Source organism: Arvicola amphibius, chromosome 2 (genome assembly GCF_903992535.2).
Source record: "Arvicola amphibius chromosome 2, mArvAmp1.2, whole genome shotgun sequence".
Taxonomy (NCBI): domain Eukaryota; kingdom Metazoa; phylum Chordata; class Mammalia; order Rodentia; family Cricetidae; genus Arvicola; species Arvicola amphibius.
The window spans coordinates 63,207,135-63,231,720 of NC_052048.2; the positions used below are offsets into that span (position 1 = coordinate 63,207,135).

The 24,586-nt window shown below is 37.6% G+C and overlaps 1 protein-coding gene across 1 annotated transcript in view; it reads right to left on the reverse strand.

The window, feature by feature from the left end:
• The window catches only part of Exoc6b (exocyst complex component 6B), a 491,547-nt gene that overhangs the window by 276,887 nt on the left and 190,074 nt on the right, over positions 1–24,586 (reverse strand). The window contains exon 8 of the mRNA XM_038319126.1: positions 17,815–17,883. Within this exon, the coding sequence (XP_038175054.1) occupies positions 17,815–17,883 (69 nt within the window). The remainder of the gene's footprint in view (positions 1–17,814; positions 17,884–24,586) is intronic.

A 24,586-nucleotide genomic window follows, 5' to 3' on the forward strand; every position in this document is an offset into this window, starting at 1 on the left:
AAATGTTTTCAAACCTGTTCTCTTTTGAATAGAATACACTGCAGGTTTCACCAATGGAAAGGAGCCTTTGCAAATGAGGTCCAAAAAATACACAGCATCACTAGGACACCTGCCAGTCACAAATGACTAAATGCTCAAGATGAGTTCTTCTTTCCTATTTCTGAATTATTGTAGCATGCAATGAGCACAACATCTCCCGTCTGTAATCATAAAAATTAACTAGAAATGATTCCTTACGAAGAACTTACCTCAAGTATCAGTAACATACATGAAAATCCTAGCAGAACTTATAGAATTAAAGCCACAATATCAACTACAGCTTGCTGTTAATTAACCTAGTTATCCAGAGATATTCATGAAGGTTCTAAATCATCCAGAACTGATATACTAAAATCACAAGAACTGATAGCAATTTTTATGTACTCACTATCATCAAAATTTAAAAAAAAAAACGGAAATGCACTTATGGGCGCAGTTAATACTCTTTATGGAAATGACCAACATTTTAATACCAGAAATAACCAGGAAATTACTTAGGTACTAATTCGTACCTGCTAAGTAGCAATGTACAGCACACATGCCTACAAGTTACAAAGCAGAGTCCATCACCAGTGCAGCATAAAGTTTTCAAGAAATCACAGCCTAAGAAGAAAAGAACTGCAAATGAGTGGCACTAAATTTAACATTTTATTTACCTGCCATAGTAAAATACTATCATTTATTAAGTACTTTATATAAAAAATGATGCATGAAATAAATACTTCACAGACCTTTGGTGATACAGTGTTGGCATCTGGTGTGCCTCCTATAGTATATATCAAGTCATGCCACTTTTGTTTCAAATGACCCAAGCCACATGTGGCTAGTGGCTACAAAATAGACAGCAAAAGGCTAAACTACCCAGAAAAGAAATTATACCCACAGGCACCACTATAGACCAGGCAATCTGTAAACTTTAAATACACAATAAATACTTAACAGTCAGATGAACAAAGTGATGAGTAACACAGATTCAGCAAAAACAACAAAAACAGCACAACACAAGTGAATACATGAAAAGCTTTAGCCTTACACCAACCAGGCTGAATCAATGTGATTGGTCTGCATCAAGTACCTCTAGCCTCCTACTCTGTGACTGTGGTTTCTAAGGTTTATAACAGAAATCTAGGCATGAGCCTCTTATTGTAGGAACTGAAAAGGCAGAGCTAAAAGCATGACTCAGACCACAACTAGAGGAGCCAGTTAAAACAACAGTGCCTTGCTGATCCTAAGTGCCATTTTTCTACTGATGGCTAAACTCAAAGTATCTAATTCATAAGAACACATCACTCTCCACTCACAAAACTAAGACTCAGGAGTTGTCCCCGGAGCCAGGATAGTGCAAGACCTCCAGCTGACTAAACAGTCTGCCCAGAATTTGACTGTAAGAAGAGCAAAAGAAAGGAACAAAAAGGAAGGGGAGTAGAGCATCTAACACACTTCTCTGCCTTGTTATTTCTATTCCCCACAATGACAAGACTTTGTGAGCAGGCAAAAGAGTTAAGGAGAGAGCTAAATCTAGGCAGAGTGGGCTGGTTCACATTTTTCAGAAATTACTGCATGTTCAAACAATGAGATATTTGTCAAAGGACAACTTGATCACAAGAATTCATCTGTTTTTCATAACCACGTTTGACCTAAACTGTGCTGACTAAACAAGGTACCCTGTGTTTCACAGACTGGAAAATGTGGCTCCCAACCTCATTTCCAGACCGCACTGGAACTTCCAGCTCCTAGACTAGAGCTTCTTGTTAGCTAAGTAATTCAGATTAGGCCAAGGATGATGTCTGCAGGCATCCTTTATTACATAGATCAGTTTTTCATTTTCAACTCAAATGGTTAATTTCTCTTTTTTTTCTTTGTAGGTACCTATCAAAAAGAGTCTAAGAGAACTACAAATTCTTAAATATTTTCCAATCAAATTGTTGTTAATATACATAAAAATTTACATTTTTAAATCAACACTTAAATTTTTACTTGGAAATAATTTCAACTTATAGAAACTTATGGAAAAAAAACAGGAATGATATAAACCCTCCATGTACCATTTATCCAGATTAGCTTGCTGTTATGTATTCCTGCAGAGTCATTGTCCAGTGTGATAGACAATTTATTCTAGGACCTTCATGGAGATCAAAACCCACAGCTCTTCCAGTTTTTTATACACACTAAAGCAGTATGTATACAGAACCTGTGAATATTCTCCTATATACTGTAAATCATCACTTCATTACTCGTAAAACGTAATGCATTGTTAACCACTGTTATAAAGACTTGTTTATGGAATAAGGAATCTCAAGGAGTCTGGACATGTTCAAAACAGACATAACTTTTAATTTAGATTCTAGATATGTAGCTGGCTGAATCCACAGATGTAGAATCCACAGACTTCAAGGGTCAACTGCACACAGACTAGGATTGTTTTAAATCATATACCAGAGCTTCTTATACCTCTAGTATTTCATTGCTCACTTTCTGTGAATAATGATGTCTTCTATCATGACAAAATAATACCAAAGTTAGAAAATCTGACATTTTCCTGAGTAGTGTTCACATTCCAACTTTGTCAGTGTCTTTTATGGCAAATTTCCCCTCAAATAGGGGATTCAGTATAGAACAAGAGTCAGCCCTTTCCCACTGTCTGCTGTGTAGTTTATTCACACATTTGCCTATTGGGCTGTGGGCTCCTAAAGTAGAGCAGTGAAGGAGGACGTATGTCACAAAAACTGATGGCCACGAGAAGCCTAGCACAGCTCCTAACCAGTCTTCACACTGAAGTGCTAATTATGGGCCTACATAACGGCTTAGCTCAGCTGTCATGTCTCTAGCTTCTTTTTATCTAAAACATACTTCCTCAGCTCCTCTTTATCTTTTATAAAGATGCACTTTTCTCAACTAATGGAATGTCCCCTTTTGGGGTTTGTCTTAGAGATTCTATTGCTATGAGGAATCACTATGGTCAAAAACAACTTGGGGTGTAAAGGGTTTATTTCAGCTTAAAACCATCAAGTTACACTCCATCAATGAGATGAATCAGAGCAGGAACAAGGAGGCAGGAATTAAAGCAGAGAGCATAGAGGAACACTGCTTAATGGCTTGCTCAGCCAGCTTTCTTATACAATCCACGAACACAAGCCCAGGGATGGTAGCATCCATGGTGAATTGAGCCTGCCCACATCATTCATTAATCAAGACAACCCACAGACTTGCCTACAGGCCAAGTTTATGAAGGTATTTTCTCAACTAAGATTACCCCATCCCAGACATGTCTAGGTTGTGCCCAGTTGACAACAAGCAACCAGCAAATTATTTGTGATAGTTATCTCTTCACAATTAAACTGAAGTGAAGTGACACATTATAGATGTGATAATACAAAAGCAATGCTTGCTCCCTTTCAAAACATCTCATTCTAAATGAGTTACATTTTTTTTGTCAACTTGATACGAACTAGAGTCATCTAGGAAGAAAGAACCTAAAATGAGGAATCATCTCCAGCAAACTAGCCTGTGGAAATGTCTGTAGGCATTTTCTTTTTTCTTTTCTCTGTATGAATTTGTAATTCATTTTTTTCATGCAAATTTGGGTTTTGCCTGCATGTATATCTGCATGAAGGTGTCGGATTCCCTGGTAATGGAGTTAAAGGCAGTTATGAGCAGTCATGTGGGTGCTGGGAATTGAACCCAGGACCTCTGGAAGAGTAGCCAGTGGTCTTAACCACTGATCCATCTCTCCAGCCCCCTTTCTTTTTTATTTTTAATTAAAATACAATTACATTATTTCCCCTACCCTTTTTCCCTTCAGTCCTTCCCATTTATTCTCAAATTCATGGCATCTTTTAAATTATTGATACACACACAAACACACAAACACACACACACACACACACACACACACACTATACTATATATAGTATACTATACTATATATAGTATTCCATCATTGGGAGTGGACAGGTGGGCTGGGTAGTATAAGAAAATAAGCTGACTGAGTCAGTAAGCAGTTTTCCTCCATGACTTCTCCTTCAGTTCCTGTCTTAAGATTCTGCTCTGGTTTCCCTCAATGACAGACTGTCACTTGTAAGATGAAATAACAACCCCTCTTCCGGCTGGCTTTGTTCATAGTATTTATCTCAGCAACAGAGAAGCAAACTAGGACACAATAATATATGATGCTCACATTAGCTTCAACTGTGATATGAATTTTGAGATCTGGTGAAATTGCTGTGCAATTACCTTAAGATTATTTATTTATTCATTTATTTGTTATTTATTATTAGATAGAAGTCTTGCTCCATTATCCAGAATAGCCTAAAACTCACAATTTTCCTATCTTATCCGGGGCAGTTGGAATTACAGGTATATGCCAACATGTCCAATTTAAGAATTTCATTTACCTTTTTTAAATTAATTTATTTATTTTTAATTTCATTTTACATTTCAACCACAGTTCTCCCTCCCACCCCTCCTCCTACTGCCCCTCGCCTCCACCACCAGCCCACCTCTCATTCACTCCTGCCAACAGGTAAGGGCTCTCATGGGAAATCAACAAAATCTGGCACATTAAGTTGGGGCAGTACCAAGCTCCTCCCCCTGCATTAAGGCTGAGCATGGCATTCCACCATTGAGAGTAAGCTCCCACACGCTAGCTCATGCATCACAGATAGATCCTGGTCTTACTGCCAGGGGCCACTCAGATAGTCCAAGCTTCACCACTGTCTCCCACATACAGATGGCCTAGTCCAGTACCATGGAGGCTCCACAGCTGTTAGTCTAGAGTTCATGAGTTTCTACGAGCTTGGTAAAGCTGTCTCCATAGGTTTTTCCATCATGATCTTGACCTCCCTTACTCATATAATCCTTCCTCCCCCTCTCCAATTGGATTTTCCAAAGCTTGGCCTGCTGCTTGGTTGTGGATCTCTGCATCTGGTTCCATCAGTTACTGGAAGGCTTCAGCTTCTCTGGAGCTGTGGATTGTAGTCTGGCTATCCTTTGCTTTATATCCAACGTCCACTGATGTTTGTCTTTCTGAGCCTGGGTTACCTCACTCAGGATGGTTTTTTTCTAGTTCCATCCATTTGTCTGCAAATTTTACGATGCCATTGTTTTTTACAGCTGAGTTGTACTCCATTGTGAAAATGTACCATATTTTCTTTTTCCATTCTTCAGTTGAGGTGCATCTAGGGTTCTTTTTTTTTTTCTAGGTTCTGGATATTACAACGAACACTTTAATTTCACAGCACATTTGAGAGAAAAATAAAAGCCTTCCTCTATTCCTCCTGTACTCATATACCTTCTTGCCCCCACCCTCCGGCATCCACAAAACTGACTGCAAACCTTCCTGACCTGAACACTATCCTGCCCACACATGCAGAATATCTTATATTATGAACATGTTCCACCAAGTACCATATTTCTTTTTTGAGTAATAAACAATCCTTGAGAAATATTTCAAAACAATTATCCCCTTCTTTCTTAATGCTCCTACCTAAATAAACTGATGGAGGAGGGTCATCTGTCTATCTGTTGTTTCATTGGTTAATTAATAAAGAGACTGCCTTGGCCTTTGAGAGGACAGAAAATTAGGTAGGTGGAGTAGACCGAACAGAATCCTGGGAGAAAGAAAGCCAAATCAGGCAGTCGCCATGCCTCTCCTCTCTGAGACAGATGCAGGTTAAGATATTTCCTGGTAGGCCACCACCTCATGGAGCTACACAAATTATTAGAAATAATCAAGATGTGAGAGTTAGCCAATAAGAGGCTGAAACTAATGGGCCAGACAGTGTTTAAAAAAATACAGTTTCGGTGTAATTATTTGGGGTAAAGTTAGCCGGTGCAGGAGCCAGGTAGGAACGCAGCCTGCAGCTCCTTTCTACAATAAACCTACATTGTAATTACTGAAATATAAAAAATCATGAAGAGTCTAAGGATTTTCCCACCTATAAGTTAATAAAGTCCAGTTTCATGAAACCTAACACATCTAAAACAAATGACTTTATTAGTCTTTTTATTAGCAGAAACCAGAATATCAACATTTACTTGCCCTCATTCCCAGAGCCCTGAGCTCCACAGGACAGTGTAAAACAGTCTAGGTCACATTTGTATGCAAAGCCAGTGTACTAAAGATAAGGATCCCTGAATACAGGAGACCCAAACCCCCTTGTTCCATTGAAAACATCATGTCCCTGGACTGGTAGCACAAACTGCTGTTTTTCTCACAGGAGATATTATTTCCAGTATCTAAATTGACTCAGTGCCTCCGTTTTCAGAAATGTACACCAATTCAAGTAGCCCATGGTGAACTCTCTCAACATTTACCAGTTCAGAGTATGGAAAATCCTATTCCCATCCCAGTTTGTGGATATCTATATGCACATGTACAAAGATTCACTACTTCATTCATAGGCCTGCTTATTAGTAATATACTTGAGGTTTCATATTCTTTTTATAGAAAAATTTATTTATTTATATTTTATGTATATGAATGTTTTGCCTGCATGAATGTCTGCACCATGTGTATGCTTGGTTCCTGCAAAGGTCAAAAGAGGGAGTCAGATCTTCTGGAACCAGAGTACAGATAGTTGTGAGCTACATGTGCTGAGAATTGAACCTGGGTCCTCCTAAAGAGCAGTAAGTGCTCTTTAGCCACTAAGCTATCTCTCCAACCTCATATTTCATATTCTTTTCTAATAAAGCTACCCATATTTATGAACTCTCTTTTATATACATTCTATTACAATCCATAAAGCCAGCCTCATTAAGCAAAGACAGAGGAAATAATACTGAAGTTCTGAACAAGGAAAAAAACCACAAGAGAGTGCACTCAAGGCCCTCCTAAAGATACAACAGCGAATGAAAAACACTCACTATCAGACTCTGCAGATCACTGAAGTAAGCAATCAGATACAACCCTGTAGGGATGGCTATTGTGGGACCTGCTGAGTGGTGTACAATGGTGGTTTCAATGGCATAATTTTATACTAATGAATTTAAGAAAAAAAAAAACTAGTGAGAGAGACCAATGGTGTGGGAGGTCCTTCTGTCTATGTGCTGCTTTCATTGGTTAATGAATAAAGAAACTACCCTGGCCTGTCGATAGGGCAGAACTTAGGTAGGTGGGGAAGACAGAACTGAATTCTGGGAGGAAGAAAGCAGAGGGAGACGCCATGGATCTGCCACCAGAGTAAGACAGCTGCCGAAACTTACCTGGTAAGCCGCTACCACATGTCGATATACAAATTAATAGAAATGGGTTAAACTAAGATGTAAGAGTTAGCCAATAAGAAGTTAGAGCTAATGGGCCAAGCAGTGATTTAATTAAAACAGTTTCTGTGTGGTTATTTCAGGGCTGAGCTAGCCGGTTGGCTGGGACAAACAAGCAGCCAGCTCCCTCCAACAGACCAAAATAAACTGATCTCAGAGGCTAGGAATAGAAAGAAAATCTGGCTCTGCTCTCCACAGTGGTACATTCATTTGCCCTCCACAGACCATGGATAAGAGAGTTAAAGTCTGCACCAAAGGCAATTTTTCTAAAATGAAGTATTTTACAAGGGTGGCCTAAAATATAAAAAGTATTCCCATTCACTACCATCCCTAGTCACATTTCACGAGACGCTAGGCCCCATGCCCAGATGGGGCAAAAACAGTAAGGAGGTTTTTCCAGCAATATAACTACTGGATGCATAACCAAAGGAAATTAAGCCAGAATGTTGACAAGTTGTTTGTTCTCCAACATACTCTGTAGCAATATTCATAATAGCCAAGAAACTAACACAATCTAATTGCCCATCAATTAATAAAGAATTTTCTTTTCAAATATAAACAATGAAATAAATAATAGATAAACAATACAAAATCATTCCTCCATAAAAATAAAGAAATTCTATTACTTTGTGACCTGGGTGGATCTTAAGATCATTACATTAAATGAGGAAAAGCCAGAAAGAAAGCATCAGTACTTCTTGCTTTCACCTCAATGTAGAGTATAAAAATCTGATCCCATGGAGCTTGAGAGAAGAAGAGTGGTCACCAGAGGCCAAGGAGACAGCATGGCTGACAAAGGGGACTGAAGCTACAGTCAGGAAGAGCAGGAAGATCTGGGGTGCTCATGAACAGCATGAATGTACTATTACATTAATGTAGTAACGAATGAAATACTATTAAGAATTACACATTTCAAAAGGATACAAGTCTGGGCATGGCAATTTATACCTGTAATCCTAGCACTTAACAGAGGGAGGCAAGGTGATGGTGAGTTTGAGGCCAGTGAGGGTTATAGAGTGAGTTAAGTCTATCGGAGCTACAAAGCAAGATCATGTCTGAGCAAAACAAACCACTAGAAGAAAGGATTCTAAATGCTTCCATCATTAAAAAAAAAAGATAAGTTTAAGAAGATAATGTTCAACCAGATTAGACATTAGACAAATATAAATAAAGAAAACTCAACCTTTCCTCCATTACTAGTCACCCATCCCACTGTGCTCTGTTTTCTCACATCATCCAAAAGAGTCTTATTTCTCACCTGACATCCATGCTGGATCTCTAGCACCTTCACACTCAATAAATGTAAAAAGAACAAAATAGTACACAAACAACAAAATAATTAAACTGGTTTTTTTTTTTGGTACATGCACTTAAGTACAATCTGAACAGCTACAAATTTCATAAACAATCTCACTTTTGAATTTTTGAGACAGTTTTGTTATGTAGCTAATATTGCCTTTAGACTCTGGTTCCTTCTGACTTCTTCACCAGTACCAGTATCACAAGTGTGTGCCATCATGCCTGGCCTATAACCTACTTTCCCTATCTCAAAATCAATCAAATTAAGAAAAAAAAACAGTACTTTAAAGATAAAATGAAGTATTTCTTATACTTTGAATTAGCAAGAAACCCTAACTTTAATTAATCTCTATATATAACAGATCAAAAAACTATGCAAACCTGAAACAAAAAACAATTCAGTTTCTTGGCTAATAGTTTACCTCAAGCCCTTGTGTTGTCTGTATGGCTTTTTCCAACAGTGTCTTCTTGGGGTATCGTATACATTGCTCACTCCTTTCATTCACAGCTCTTTATCAGCTTATGCTACAATGTGGAAAACATAAGACTCTAAGAAGTCCAGAGCTCTAAATAAGAAGCTGAGGTATGATAAGACGGACTATACATATTCTTTCTGGAGAAGTCTGGGGTCAGCAGTCTACTCTAGGTTTAAAAGTCCTAAATGACAACCTCTACACCAGTGGTCATGAACCCTTTGCAGAATCAAGCGACCTTTTCACAGGGGTTGCCTAAGACCATCAGAGAATACAGATATTTGCATTACAATTCACAACAGTAGCAAAATTACAGTTATGATGTAGCAATGAAATAATTTTATGGTCAGAGGGTCACCACAACATGAGGAGCTGTATTAAAGGGTCACAGCATTAGGATGGTTGAGACACACTATGCTAGACTGTGGCTTCTTTGAGTAATGTAATTCTAAGAAAGTACAAAATCCACTAAGTCTCAAACACAGACTTTCCGCACTCCCAAAATTTATAATAAACCCATTCTACCTGTAAATTAAAAAACACTCTCCATGACACTTGCTATTATGAACCACAAATAAACATGAATTTTAGCTATGGAATATGGATGTCACTTACATAACTCCTTCAATAAACTAACTCCCATAGGACAAAAGGATGCTCCTTTTGTCTCCTATGTGCTTTTGTGAGTTACATTATAAGCTTTGGCTACAGCAATTAATGCCCCTCACCCATGATATTAAAACTACCACAGCAATATAAAAACCACTATCCAGAAAGAAAACATCTTAGTTATGGTAAACATAAAAAAATTTTTAAATTTAAATTTTTCAAAGAAATCTGACAGAACCTAAATAGATCATAGTAGGAAAAAATAGAATATGAAAAAGAAGAAAAAAAATCAGATTTCTCACTGACTGAGATGGGGATAAATATCAAATTTGAGAGGAACACAACAAACTTCAGCCTTTGACCTCCACATACATGCACAAACCCAAACCAATGACACATAGACACACACACACACACACACACACACACACACGACGACGACGACGACGACGACGATGATAACACAAAGGAAGAAAGTAAGTTCCGACTGCATTCAGGTGAAAAAAAAACACAATACCCTGTGGAGCACATCATGGGAGAACATACAGGCTAGGGAAGCACATTAAAGAGCAGCCAGGAGGAAAAGTGAAGAGAGAGATAAGGCAAGGATCCAATACAGACTACTCAGACTAGGTAAGAAAGTTACTTTATTCTGCAAATAATGAGAAACTACAATTTAAATTTACATTAAGCCTAAGATTAAAATGTATTTAGCATTATTAGGTGTCGTATATAAAGTGAATTACTTCTTGTGTGCCTTGTTCAAGTCTGAAAAGTTATCATAATGCTCTGTCTAAAGCTGATCACTGTTTAACATACATGAAAACACACAAGTGAGCACCCTTGAGATGTTTAATTATCTTCAAATAAGCTTTTTTGGTTTAACTTATTTTTCTTTTTTTCTTTTTCTTTGTCTGTTATTTTATTCAAAGCCAAGTGATAGATATGCCCAAGGGTAATAAGGTCACTGGGTTAAAAGAGCATTATGACAATTATAACAAACTAGATTACAGCTACTACAAACCAGAGCCCATTCGTCTACACTGCAGGAAAGTTATCACTAGAAATGCTCTTCCTGTGTCCTTATCAATGCAGTGCACAAAGTATTTTGCCCTCAGCTCTTTCTCTATGATCTATGCAGTGTTCACTCCTATCTAATCCCACCAGACACTGGTGGGTCAGTGGCTCTCTGAGGTCCTGAGATATAGTAGGAGAGTGACAGGAACCTGCAAGATGTCAGAAATAAACTCTAAGCAGCTAAATTTTCAGGGAAAATTTTCACAGGAAAAAATACATAAAATGTGTTCTTATTACTCGGATGTACTCAAGCTCACAAATGGAAAGAAAGCAGAATGCATCTGTCTCTTCTTGTCTAAGCTGGTTCCTTAAAGTTGCAACTCCTGTGTGTTTTAGACAGTATGGAAATGCAGAAGAATGTTTTGAGAATGAAAAATCAAGTCTATTAAAATTAAAACAAAATAATTACAAAATGAATAAAGTGGAATAGGGTCTAAAGCTTATAAAGCCAGACAGAGTTCTTTAAAACAAAGTTCAAGTAGATAAACAGACAAAACAAAGCTGTTCTAAAAGACTTGGAAATGGCACTTACTTCCCTTCTGCTCATGCTCCCAGGAAAGCTGTTAGGAGTGCAATGCCCATTTCTTGCTTCCCAAAGGAAAGATATGTATTTCAAATAAATATGATAGATTTTTTTTTTAAGAAACAACTCTCCAGGTCTCTTACAAAGTAGCTTTTCTCTAGACCAACTACATTATAAGCTTTCTGTAAAGTTGTTCTGATCATATTTATATCTTTCAGCATTATCAGTCACATATGCTAGCTTTAGGAAAACATAGCTTTGAAGAGTAGATAATTTTAGCACATAAACTTTTGATAACTTCATATATGTATATACACATTCTGACTGCTCTCATCACAGCCCCAGGCCCCTACTCTCCCATCATCTATCCTACTAATCTCTTTCCCACATTATATCTTTTTGTTTATATTCCTCTGATCTTAACTAGGGCCTTTTGTGTAGCCATGAGGGTGGAAGAATCCACTAAAAGCTGGTGGGTATGACAGAGCATACAAAACTAAAGACAAGAGTTCTCCCTTTCCCAGAGTCCATCAGTAGCTTACAGTTCAGCAGCAGAGGTACGGCTCCATGACCCTCTCCCCTATTCACAACTGACTATTCAGGGGTCTTGTCTTGTATAGGACCAGAACAACTAATAGCAGCTGCTTTGAGTCAGTGGCTACACTCCTGTGTAGTATCTAGAGGATGGGATTTCACTGCCCTTCTTCCAGCTCTTACATGCTTTGCATCCACAATGTTCCCTAAGTTTAGAAGTGGTATTATAAATGACTTGTTGGGGGCTGGGCCAGCCTCATCTGTCACTTATTGCTGTCTTGGGGTTTTTACAGAATCAAGAGTTTAAGAACACATGATACTGCTAAACTAATCATTTCATTCATTAAAATTTCAATAGTGTCATGAACTCTTCCATTATTTATTTTTCAAAGCATTTTAGCATAACAATAAACTTGTATCAAAGTTCACTAACAAATTTTCTTAAGAAATTTAACACTTAAGAAGATGTGTCACTTGGAACTGCTCATACTGGTATCTATGTCTAGTCTCCCAATTCTTTCCTTGCTGTTACCCATTGGTACATGCTCATGGTTTTGTCAGTTCCTCAGCTACCACCGTAGGCCACATGAAATCTGCAGATTAAGACTGGGAGGTCACATACTATCTTGACCCAAGTGAGGAAGAAGCATGGGACAGTGGTAGAAGCATGTTCCCAGAAAGTTCCTCCCCATCTCAATCTATCTTATTCTCAGCTGCACAGGGGTAGAAGTGGGATAAATTGTAACCCTGAAGCTGATTCACTTCAAATTACAGCAGGGTCCCTGAAAAAAATATGCTGAAACTTAACACATTTACTTACTAACAGTTCTCATCATTATTTATAAACCTCTGTTCTAAATCTTTCTAATACAAGTGATCAGAAAGCAACTACTAGCTAGGTCTCAGAGGCGATCATATTCTTGAGACAAAATGGTCATCAACTTGTCACACATCAAGGCTGCCTGGGGAAAAGAGATTTATGATACAGTAACAATGTCACTTTGAAATTATTTTTTTACAGTTAGACTGGACAAGACATCTGAATCTAAAGAAAAACCAAGATGTCCGGGAGCTTAACACAGAGGGCACTTGCTATTCTAGGGCACAGGTTCGTACTCAGCAGACAGCTGCAACCTGACTCAACCATTGATGGGCTCTTCTGAGGTCTGTGGGTAAGACTCAAGGAGATAAAGAAGCCTGACAGTTTAATCAAAATGTTATTTGTACAGTTTGGCATCCTGATATATGCCTATAATCTAGCACAGAGGCCAAGGTAGAGGATTTCAAGATGAAGGCTCCTTGACTATATTAACTCTATTTAAAAGAAAATTAAATGTACACATGAGCATTTCACTTGGGTTAAAGACATCACAACTTCATTCAATTTTCAGACTCACCTTATCCAGGAAAACTGCACTTGCTAGAGCTCATTAGTAATGTTACTTTACAGAGCAATACTCTCTCCTATATTCCACTATAGTCTCCTATTGCTCTTGAAGGACAGAACTATATTTCTTAAGATTCATGTAATACTAAGGGGTTGTGTGTGCACTAACATCTGGACTACTGCTATAATTGTTAACCCAAGATGTCAGAAATCCAGAAAGTAAACTTTTTATTATAAGATAACACACAGGCAGAAAAGTATATTAACTCAAAGTTGTACATTTTGTCAACATTTTTAATGTGGGAATTTAAATTGTTAATGATCATATAATACAGTTCATTGGGGACCACAATGCCACTAGGAGGGAAGATCGTAAATGAAACCCAGGAACTGAAGGTCTGACTATATTCACAGGCTTGCTCTTCTCTGCACCCTTAATGACACCCAAGCATCTTCTTACATGCTGTTCATAGGATGGGTTAGCATAGCTAACCTCAAGATGACTAAGAAAGATGCTTCAGTATATAAAGGAGCTTAGTACATGCAAACTGTCTGTACTGAAGTTAATTTAAAAGTTGGAACTCATAAACATGGCAGATAACCTTGGGTCAATAAAGGTTTCACAAAATATGCAAGGCAAACTCATTATTCACTACACAGACAGTCCATCCATCTTTACAGGAACAATGCACAATGTACAACAACCCCCGTTATTATTATCCATCGCTTCCTTAACAGGAGGACTTTGAATTTGTTTTTTCCTTTTTAATTTTTTTCTCTAATGACTGTGACGTTTTATTTCCTCACCTGCCGATCTCTAAACTGTATGTTTGTAAGTTGTAAATTGAAGATTTAAACCATATCAATTGTTTAAAACAGTTCCACACAATGCATCTACCTTTGCTCCCACACACTTCCATTGTATGATTACATCAAGACCCACGTCTCCGCCACTATCTGACCCTTGTTCACTTTCTTCCCTCCCCTCCACCCACCAAACTTTGCCCTTCCTGCCAAAGTTCAGCACTTCCTAGAAAAGTCTCACTGCCTGTTTGATATTGTACTTCACTTTAGTCACCAAAGGAAGAATTTACAGGTGCTTGGCCCCATCTATAAGACCATGACCGAAATCTGACCTCCTGTTACAATACATGAACTTCTGCCCTACTGATAAGGCTGGCAGATATAAGTAGGATTTTTCAAATAATCCTTTGGGAATTTATAAGCAGCACAGCCATAAAGGGGGGTGAATGGAAGGTCGGTTTCACTAAAAATAATAAATATTGCCATGTTTATTCAAAGTGTGCCTTGTTATGTTCCAGGCCAAAAGTTCAGATAAACACTATTGTAAATGACAAAATATTAGAACTTTTTGTTACTTGTGTTATGATTCTTCCGTGAACACCAATAGAACTGTTTTCTCCTGACATTGAATAGCATGTCCTGAGATGAGATTATTGGATTTTCTTGAGGGTTAAAAGAAGTGTGGCTATCTTTTTCAATAAAAAAGCAAGCACTGAGTATTATATAGTGCTAATACTAAGTGGTAAAGCAAAAGAAGGAGGAAGAAGAAGAAGTGGAGGAGGAGAAGGAGGAGAAGGGGGAAGACAAGAAGAAGAAGAAGAAGAAGAAGAAGAAGAAGAAGAAGAAGAAGAAGAAGAAGAAGAAGAAGAAGAAGAAGAAGAAGAAGAAGAAGAAGAAGAAGAAGAAGAAGAAGAAGAAGAAGAAGAAGAAGAAGAAGAAGAAACACTATACCTGTCATAAAAGGGCTTTCCATTTACTGATGAAGAATGCAACTAAATATGATGGCTAATGCAATAAACACAGAGACAGAGACACACATCAGGCCCTAGGGAATACAGATCCACTGAGCTCAGTCTGCAATATTAGCAAAATAAATAAGAATCAGAAAATTAAAATGAAACAGAATGAAAAAAGAAAAGCACTCAAATGGGAGTGGTGATTGAGGTAAAAGGATTAGTATGCAGAAAGGATGACAATGAAAACATGCTTCAGAATTTGAAATGAAGAGGGTAAGAAGCAAGAAATGTGAAAGACCTCTAAAGAGCCATGGACTGGTTTCTTTGTTTGTTTGCTTGTTGCTGTTGTCACTAGAGGAGACTAAGCCCAGATCCTCCCACAGTGTTAAACACATACTCTACCATGCAGTCCATGCTCAGTCCTGGCACATGAACCTTTTAACAACAGCAAGAAACAGAACCCATGAGGAAAAAAAAAAAAAAAAAAAAAAAAAAGTTCCATTTTTGATTCTTGAAAAAAAAAAAAAAAAAGAAAGAAACAGAACAGTGGTACAGGTAGAACCCTGGAACAGTGAAGGGCACAAAGAAGATGAGCTGACAAATGCCAAAGTAGGCAGCAATATCAGAAAGGCTGCCAGAGAGGAAGAAAATTAAAGGATGAGAAGTAAAAACGATCAGTAAAGTACAGGTACTGCAAGATACATTCAGAGAGTGACAAGAAAGAAGAGAGGACTTTAGATTGATCAGAATGAAGAGATGAAGACAATATGGGAATGGATGGAATCAGTACTATATAGTTTAAGTTCTTATTCTCCATTTTTCAGTTCCCAAATCCTCTTTTTTTCGCAAGGCCTAAGATTAATATTAACTATATTAGAAAATGAGAATATTGTAATAAATATTTATGTTCAGTAACATCTTTAAATATTCTTGTTAATACTGTGAGGAGATGTACTTTACCATGAAGTAATATGCACAGCTGACTTGAACACAGTTTTATATAATGACAAGATTATAGCCTCAGCTCAATGAATTCAGCACTAGATTACACATTATCTCACCATCCTTTAGTAAAACTGGTGTTGGATTTTACTCAGTCCCCATAAGTCTAAAACAGGAGTGTCTAAATTAGAAAGATATATTCCAAAAAACTATAAAGCTGAGTTCCTCTTATCATCAGCTGTGAATTTCTAAACCACAGCAAGGAAACAGTGCCTTAGACATTGTTATAGAAAATTTGTGAGTATCAAATATGTCACCATTTCAAATACTAATGTGTAAAATCCTATACCAATTAGACAATTTTTCATTTGATCATGTCTAAACCAACAGACTCTAGTTCTCATATAAGTTAAGCCTACATGCTCATTGTTAGTTAAGAAATACATTGTTAATTATGAAAAACATCTTGTCAATTTGTTTGTTAACAAGAGTCTAGACCTCCTCTACACATGTCTATACTTCATAGTGTATTCTTCTGCAAACACTAATACAGCATCTATACATCAGCATCGAAAACAACATCATCTAACCAGACAGCTGCCATTTACTAAATGCCAATCATTTGCTAGGTCTGAGTTGGCATTATTTCACTGTTAATAATAGCACTAAGCAGGAAATTATTATCCTAACTCATACATGAATTGCTAGACCACCCTAACACACACAGCTAGTAAACATAAGTGATTTTACTGCTCTGTTAGAATTCCCACTTGAGGCAGATTTGTTCTTTTCATAAAAACGTAACAAAGCTTATAAAAGACAGCACACAGTGGTAAAACAGCACTGCCACATTACCGTCATCCCAAGAATGAACTTCCATCCTGGCACACTGCAGCCATTTAAAGTACAAATCCTTACTTACCTAGACATCCAGACATTTCCCAGTCCATTTCATACAGAAGAGACACTAATGAGTAATCAGCACAGTGTGAATCATAAACACTGAAGATAATGCAAGGAGAATACTGTCATTCTGAAACAGGAGGCTTTGGAGAGTGCTGGTTTGGGGTTGGCGGTATAGTTGCTTGTTTCTGTGTTAGTTTAGGTTTATTTTTGGTTGCTTTATGGGAGTTCAAACATTATGAACTATAAGTTTAAAACTGATGGTCCTGATTACCTCAAAATTAAAGATGTCCATTTCAAGGAACATAAACACAGTTTGTAGTACAGAGACAAACTGGATGGATATTTACAATATCCTAAACGGTTGATATCAACTGCACAGAAGGAATATCTAAAATTTCTCTTTCCAAGAAAAAAAAACCCAAAATAAAATACTAACCAAGGTTTAGAAATGGGTAGGAAGTGGTTAATTCATATATAAAGAAAGGCACAGTTTTATAACAGCACTCAGAGAATGCAAGTATATGAACACTGTACTCAGGACCCACCAGTGTCTGTCTGCCCATAGCTCCGTATGCAGGTGCATGGACACAGTAGGGACACAGTCACTTCCTAGGACTCTGTTAATACCACAGAACTACCCTTTTGAAAAGTTTATTTTACTAGTGTTTTATAGAAAAGGAATTTTAAAAAGGAAATACTTTTCATAAACACTTTAATGTATAAAAAGAAAGTTATTCAAGGTTGAATATGTCAACTTAGAAACAGAGCAAACTGAATACATGTAACTATTCTGCTTATAACCTACAATCTACTGATAGCTGTTTGAGCTGTCATCAGCTATATAGCATTTTAAAAGGCAAAATAAACAAGATTCAAGCAAGAGCAGAAGGAATTAGTTAATACTCATCAAACAAAATTTGCTTAAAAACAAATTAAAAAATAATAATAAATCAGAATTTTGGGTTCAATACATATCTTTATTAGGAAGGTCATATAAAGACTCACCAGAACAGAATATATGTGCAGACACCGATATACAGGAGAGAAATCCACCAAGTCTTGAGCCCCGGGTACCTAGAAGCATACAATTACAAAAATATCAAATAAAAGTATTATGGAAAAACTGTATTAACTTTACTTTTACTACTCAAACAGTGATTTGCTTTCAAAGCCAGCTCTATATTCTAAGAGGAAAATTCAAAATAAACATAAGGATAATGTTCTCAGATTACAGAGATGGCTCAGCAATTAAGAGAGCTTGCTGCTCTTTAAGAGGACCTGAGTTCAGTTCCCAGCACCACAAGATATAACTCACGATCACTTGTAATCTCAGTTCCAAGAGATACAACACCCTCTTCTAGCTTCCATGAACACCCACACACAGGTGGCATACATACACAGAGACACACATACATACGTATAAATAAAAAAGAAAAACCTTTAAAAAAAAGTCACATTCCCAAGCAAGACACATATCTTTAATGTAATTCTAAAACTTGGGAGAGGGCAGGAACATCAAGAGTTTATTTTTAGGTAGATGAAATTCTGTCAAAAATATTACAGAGAGAGAGACAGACAGAGACAGAGAGACAGAGAGACAGATAGAGACAGAGACAGATACAGAGAGAGAGAAAGAGAGAGACAGAGTGGGAGACAGAGACACAGAAAGAGGGGGGATGCTCCCAAAAGCTTAGCTTTTATTCTAGTCACAAGCTGTACTGATAGGGTCCAGGTGGCACAGTCCCAGAGATGAGAAGAGAAAATGCTCTCACTGTCTTCAGAGACACTGAGCCCTGAGCCAAGGATCAACAGAGAAATCATAAAAATGGGGCTATGACTTTGGTGACCCAAGTCACCTTCTAAAATGCATAGAGATTACATAAAAGTCAAGTTTGAGTGGTTAAAGACAAACGTGCTATACAAGATGACTATTTTTTTTTTTTTTTTTTGGTTTTTCGAGACAGGGTTTCTCTGTGGCTTAAGATGACTATTTTTAATGGCCAGACAGTTATTAAAGGGAATAAGTATTAAAATGCTTGTCTTTTTCATCAAAATACAGAACTGATACAAAAGGAGGGTACACTATATTAAAAGTGAGATGACAAATGGAAAAACCAAACCAAGAAGTTACTCAACAGATTTAATGAATAGTGAATAATTATAATAATAATTTAGTGAATAATGAATGATGTATTGACTAAACTTAAACATCAAAATAAAAAGTAAAAATCAGGTAAGAACTGAAATCAATTTTCAGAACTAATAAGAATTTGCTAGATGACTTGAGGAATGAACTTTGATCTAAAGTTCCTTAAATGCGAAAGGAAACTATCATTTATCATACACAAATTCAACAAGAATAAAAAGGAACCTGCAAATACACGTATTTGCATGAATCAAAAATAAGAAAAATACAAAAGTACAATAAAGATCTAGCTGGTTTTTCCTTTCACAATGGTAACTATGTAAAACACCAGCACAAAAACAGTGGATGCAATAGGGTGACTCATGGTTACAGTGCTGATTCCCTTTCTTTCATAAAGCAAACGCTATCTCTTCTTCAGGGCACAGCTTCTCTAAGCAAGACTCTTCCCATAATGAAGAAGGTCTTTGTCCTGCAGACCGCACTGCACTGCTCCCTGGCTGGAACCGCCTGGCATGCTACCTTTTGTTTCACTCAGCAAATTTTAGGTCTCCCTATTTAAGCTTTAAGAGTGCTGAGGCCTCTTCAGACAAAATAGCTGCTGTGAAAGCCAAAAGACTCTGTGTCATGAGGTCTCTATGTCAAGTGAGCAATCTCCTCCATATGAAGGCAGCATGAAAGGTTTAAAGAAATTTATCGTGCAAGAAAACAAGAGTTTAAAGCTATATAAAACACAACAAAAAAGAAAAAAATTTAAAGATTTAAAATAGTACTTAAACTACATAAAAAACAATGTATACACATGAAAAAGACAAAGGAAATAGGTAGAGTAAAAAAGAATCTATACAGAAAATGAAATTATTTTAGAATAACTGTGGTTACTGATGCATATAAAAGGTATAGACAACTTTTCTTGTCTAATTTTGACCAGCAAATTCAACCACAGCCTTGTTTCACACAGTTTGTTTATTTAGGTTCACTTCTGTCACAGAGCCAAAACCACAGAGTGGTTTCTCTCAAAAAGGAAACCACTGAAAGCCATTCCTCAGACTGAACCTTGGCCCATTGACTTGTCAGAGCCATCCTTCCAGAATAAGCATCAATAGTAAGGGGCATTTCCCTAGGGAGCTGTGACAAATACGCTTATAGCCCCTTAGCAACCAGGAAAGGCATTTTTTTTGCTAATAGATAGGATTGGTCTATCTCCAGAAATACACGTTTTAGAAACGTGAAAGGTGAAAAAGTTCTTTCCTGTCATTGGCAGCAAGACTATCATATGACTATTTACAGTGTCCTGATAAATAGGTATTAGATCTACTATTTCTATGCCCCAAACCTAACATACAGATAAATTCTCCTGAGTACAAGAACTACTGTCTGATTTGAAAGCACCACAAAAAGAGCTAGGCAAAAACTAAAGGTACAAAAGGAGGCTCCAGCTCATCAACTCTCCCTCCCTCCCTCCCTCCACAAACAGCCCAATATTTAGAAACCCTTCTTCCTCCCTGCTCCCCTCTGAGAGCACACTAGGAGTGAGCACTGTGAGGAAGCACAGAGTGCTGAGAGGACAGAGGCATGACAAGTATGCACTGACTCATGTTGCTTTGAGCTGGATGTGTTTTCTCTGCTTCTACTAATGAAAAAGAATCACTTACATCTACAGAAAGCAAGAGGAGAAAAGCAACAAGCACTGCGTGAAGGAATGTCACCTTCTGCAAGATGGAATGTAGTTTCCAAAATCTTAAAACACTAGGTGGAGGGCTCAGGGACAAAAGCAGCTGCCCTGGTACACTGGCAGCAACCTGTCTGCTTTAAGGTCCACATTCTGCTCTTTATTCTGCTCTGGAAGGGCAGGCTTCATATTTTCTTCTCCTCCTTTGCCTCCTCTCCCTTCAAAAGGCAAAAAATGACTCAAGCAGACTTAGGTTTCATCAGGGAGGGGCCCAAGGACACATTCCTAAGCTAACAATGACTGTCTCTAATGGTTTCTGTCTCCAAACAAAAGCCATGACTCTTTTATCAGCTTCATCTAATTTTTCCTTTCCAAAGTAAATAACGGAGCCCTTGCATTTTACACACGTCCAAATTTGACAAATCATTATCCACAGAGACTGGAACTGATAAGAGATAACTTTGTGGTGGAACGCTGTCATTTCCTCTTATAAGGGCTTGCTTTGGGGCTACAACAACATGATTAAAATAGTTAAACATTTCCTTTGCCTGGCAGTCAGGAACTCAAGACATTAAGACCCTGGAGTCTGTATTTTTCTACAAGTTCAAATAGACCTAGAAAGAGACCAGCAGTGACCACAAACAGTACACAGTGCACATCCCTGCTTTGTGTCTAATGTTAAGAATTCATATGAAATCACTTCATCACCAAGGACAGCAACTACCTGATTAAACAGTTCCAAGAGCAAAGTGAATGCTTCTCATCAGCCAAAAACTCAGGATTTTCTCAAGAAGCCACAGCTGGTAATATTTTAGATGGTACAGCTACAATTTGTGGCCCTGAGAACATCATATAAAGTAAGAAATACAAGCATTTTTAACAAAACAATAGTAGCTATTAAAAGGAATGTGAGTGCTGCACGCTATCACTTCACATTCACAAAGACAGTAGCAGCTTCAGGCAAGCCAGTGCATTCCATCTTCATCTACAGAATTTGTTAGCCAGCATTTACATAAGATACATGCATCAGCAGTCATCACACAAGCTGCTCATAAAGGACAAAAGTGACTCAAGGACAGAAAAGAATACAGGTTAAGAAAAGTACATGTATAAATGAGATAAACAGCACCTGAAAATGACCTTATATCTATATAGATACTACTTCTTGAAGAAAATTGGAGGATTTAGAATAATCTTGGACCATCTCACAGTTAGGAAGAAAAGAATTCACATTTCTGATCATGAAAATTTCTGAGAACCACCAGGATCTGATTTAAACATGATCTTTCTCTTATTTAACAAACTTTGCTTCAGAAAAACGGGGGTCTCTGAGAACGGAAAGTGAGTGGTGAAAGTTCATCTCCTCAAGCATAAAAGGACACTATCACACATAAGAGAAAAATTCTGATTTAAAGTAAGTGATGCCACTCCAACTTCAACAAGCAGATGCTAAACTTCCCTTTCCTGCAAAGAGTCTGACTGAGTCTACTTTCTTTGTTTTAAAAGACTCACAGAGGAAAGCTAGCTAAGGTTGATGTCCTAGCATGCCCAGGAGGCTCAGGCAGAAGGACCTTAGTTTGAAATCAGCCTAGACTACATTTCAAGATCTTGTCTAATAACAAAAAAAATCTGTACACAAACTTAACTAACCTCATAAATGTCCCTTTGTTGCTATATAAGCATAGTCTTATACAAGAAAAACTCAACACAGAGTTAATTTCTTCCCTCCACCCCAAAACAACAAATGAACTATGATTCTCCTACACTGCTTATAAACACAGAAGAACATTACTCCACTCCAGTCTTGCTGTTCAATTTGCCATAGAGAAGAACACATACACAAAAACGTGCTCTCACTCACCCTTGTACATATTCCTCATTTATTTTTCTCTTAAGAAGCCTTTCAAAATAGATGAACAAAATAGTTTGAACAAAAAGAATATGATAGAGGCTTGTAGGAATTTAGGTATGTTTATTACTCATTATTTGGGCCATTTTCCACTTTCAAAATCCTTCTAATTACCACTTCACACAAAGCAGTTTCTTGGTATTAGCAAATAAATGCAGAAACTGGGGTTCATTTCTAAGCATTAGATGGATCTGAAGTCATTAAAATGTACCATGCATTTTCTGCAGGGAGTGAACAATAAATGATTAGCTAGAGAGACTCAGTTTCTGTATTCAGAGATTCAATTGAAGCTTCCCGTATTATGTTTGGAAGCCAAGAAATACCTGGCAGACATTTTTCACCAGGCTGCTTTCTGAACTACTTTGCCATCACAAGTTCAGAGAAAAGAAGTATAGAATTCATTTGGAAATAAGATGTCATGAAGAGAGACTAAACACCATAGACTGAGTAACCAGAAGAGGAAAAAGCAGAAAGCAGGGGAGGACAGAGTATAGGGCATAACAATAAAAAAGAAAGACAGACTATACTTTCATGGGTCATCGCTGTAATCTAAAAGTCAGCGTAGGCATCTGTTACCACAGGAGCATTGGCCCAGACTGCCCCTGGAGAGGTGATTGTCTGGGTTCCAGGTTACAGGGCTCTGCTCTCTAGCCCTAAACCTGGGAGGGACATTCCATGCCCCACACCCACCCACTAAATCCCAGAGACCCTGGAGCAGCCTCCCCACATGTGTAACCATTCCCCACCACATCTTTGACCACCAGAGCCTTGGCCCTGACTGCCTATGAAAAGAGAGCCTTGGCCCTGTCTACATCTGGAGGAGCCCCAGATGTAGCTGCACAAACCTGCCTGCACCTGGAGGAAGAACAACCACGTAAGCCACAAGTCCCACCTTAAACAACTGTAGGGAGACAGACCCCATAAAACACAAGTCCCACCTGCACCAACTGGAAGAAAAGATGGGCAGATGGCAATGTAAGAACACATCTAATACCATAAAGAGCAATATGGTACCACCAGAACCTAGTGGTTCTTCAACAGAAAGAACTGGACACCCTAACCTAGAAGAAGCAGAAAGAAATGACCTTAAATATAACTTTATTTTTTATTTTATTTATTTAAAATTTCCACCTTCTCCCATCCTTCCATTTCCCTCCCACTCCCCCCACTCTCACTTCCCATCGCTCTCCAGATATAAGAGAAGTCAGGGTGCCCTGCCTTGTGGGAAGTCGAAGCCCCCCACCTTCATCCAGGTCTAGGAAGGTGTGCATCCAACCAGACTAGGCTCCCAAAAAGCCAGTACATGCAGTAGAATCAAAATCCAGTGTCATTATCATTGATAAAAATAACTTTATGAAGGTGATAGAGACCGTTAACGAGGAAATAAAAAATTCCCTTAAAGAAATGGAAGAAAAGAAACAAAAAAATTAGAAGAAATCTCTTAAAAAAAAAACCAAGAAAATCAGGAAAAAACAAACAGGTGAAGCAAACAGTTCAAGACTTGAAAATTGAAATAGAGTCAATAAAGAAAACAGAAACCGATGGAATTCTGGAAATGAAAAATCTAGGTAAATGAACAGAAACTACAGATATAAGCATAACCAACAGATTACAAGAGATGGAAGAAAAAATATCTCAGGAGTTGAAAATATGATAGAAGAAATAGATCCATCAGTCAATGAAAATGTTAAATCCAGCAAATCCTTAACACAAAACATCCAGGTAATCTGGGATACCACGAAAAAAACTATACCATATAATAATAGGGATAGAAGAAGGAGAAGAACTCCATCCAGATCAAAGGCACAGAAAATATATTCAACAAATAATAGAAAAAAAACTTTCCCAACCTAAAGAAGGATATCCTTATTAAGATGCAAGAAGCTGACAGAACACCAAATAAACTGGACCAGCAAAAAAAAATACTCCTCACCATATAATAACCAAAACACTAAACATTCAGAATAAAAAAAATAATATTAAGAGCTGCAAAGAAAAAAGGCCAAGTAACATACAAAAGTAAATCCATCAGAATTACACCCGACTTCTCAAA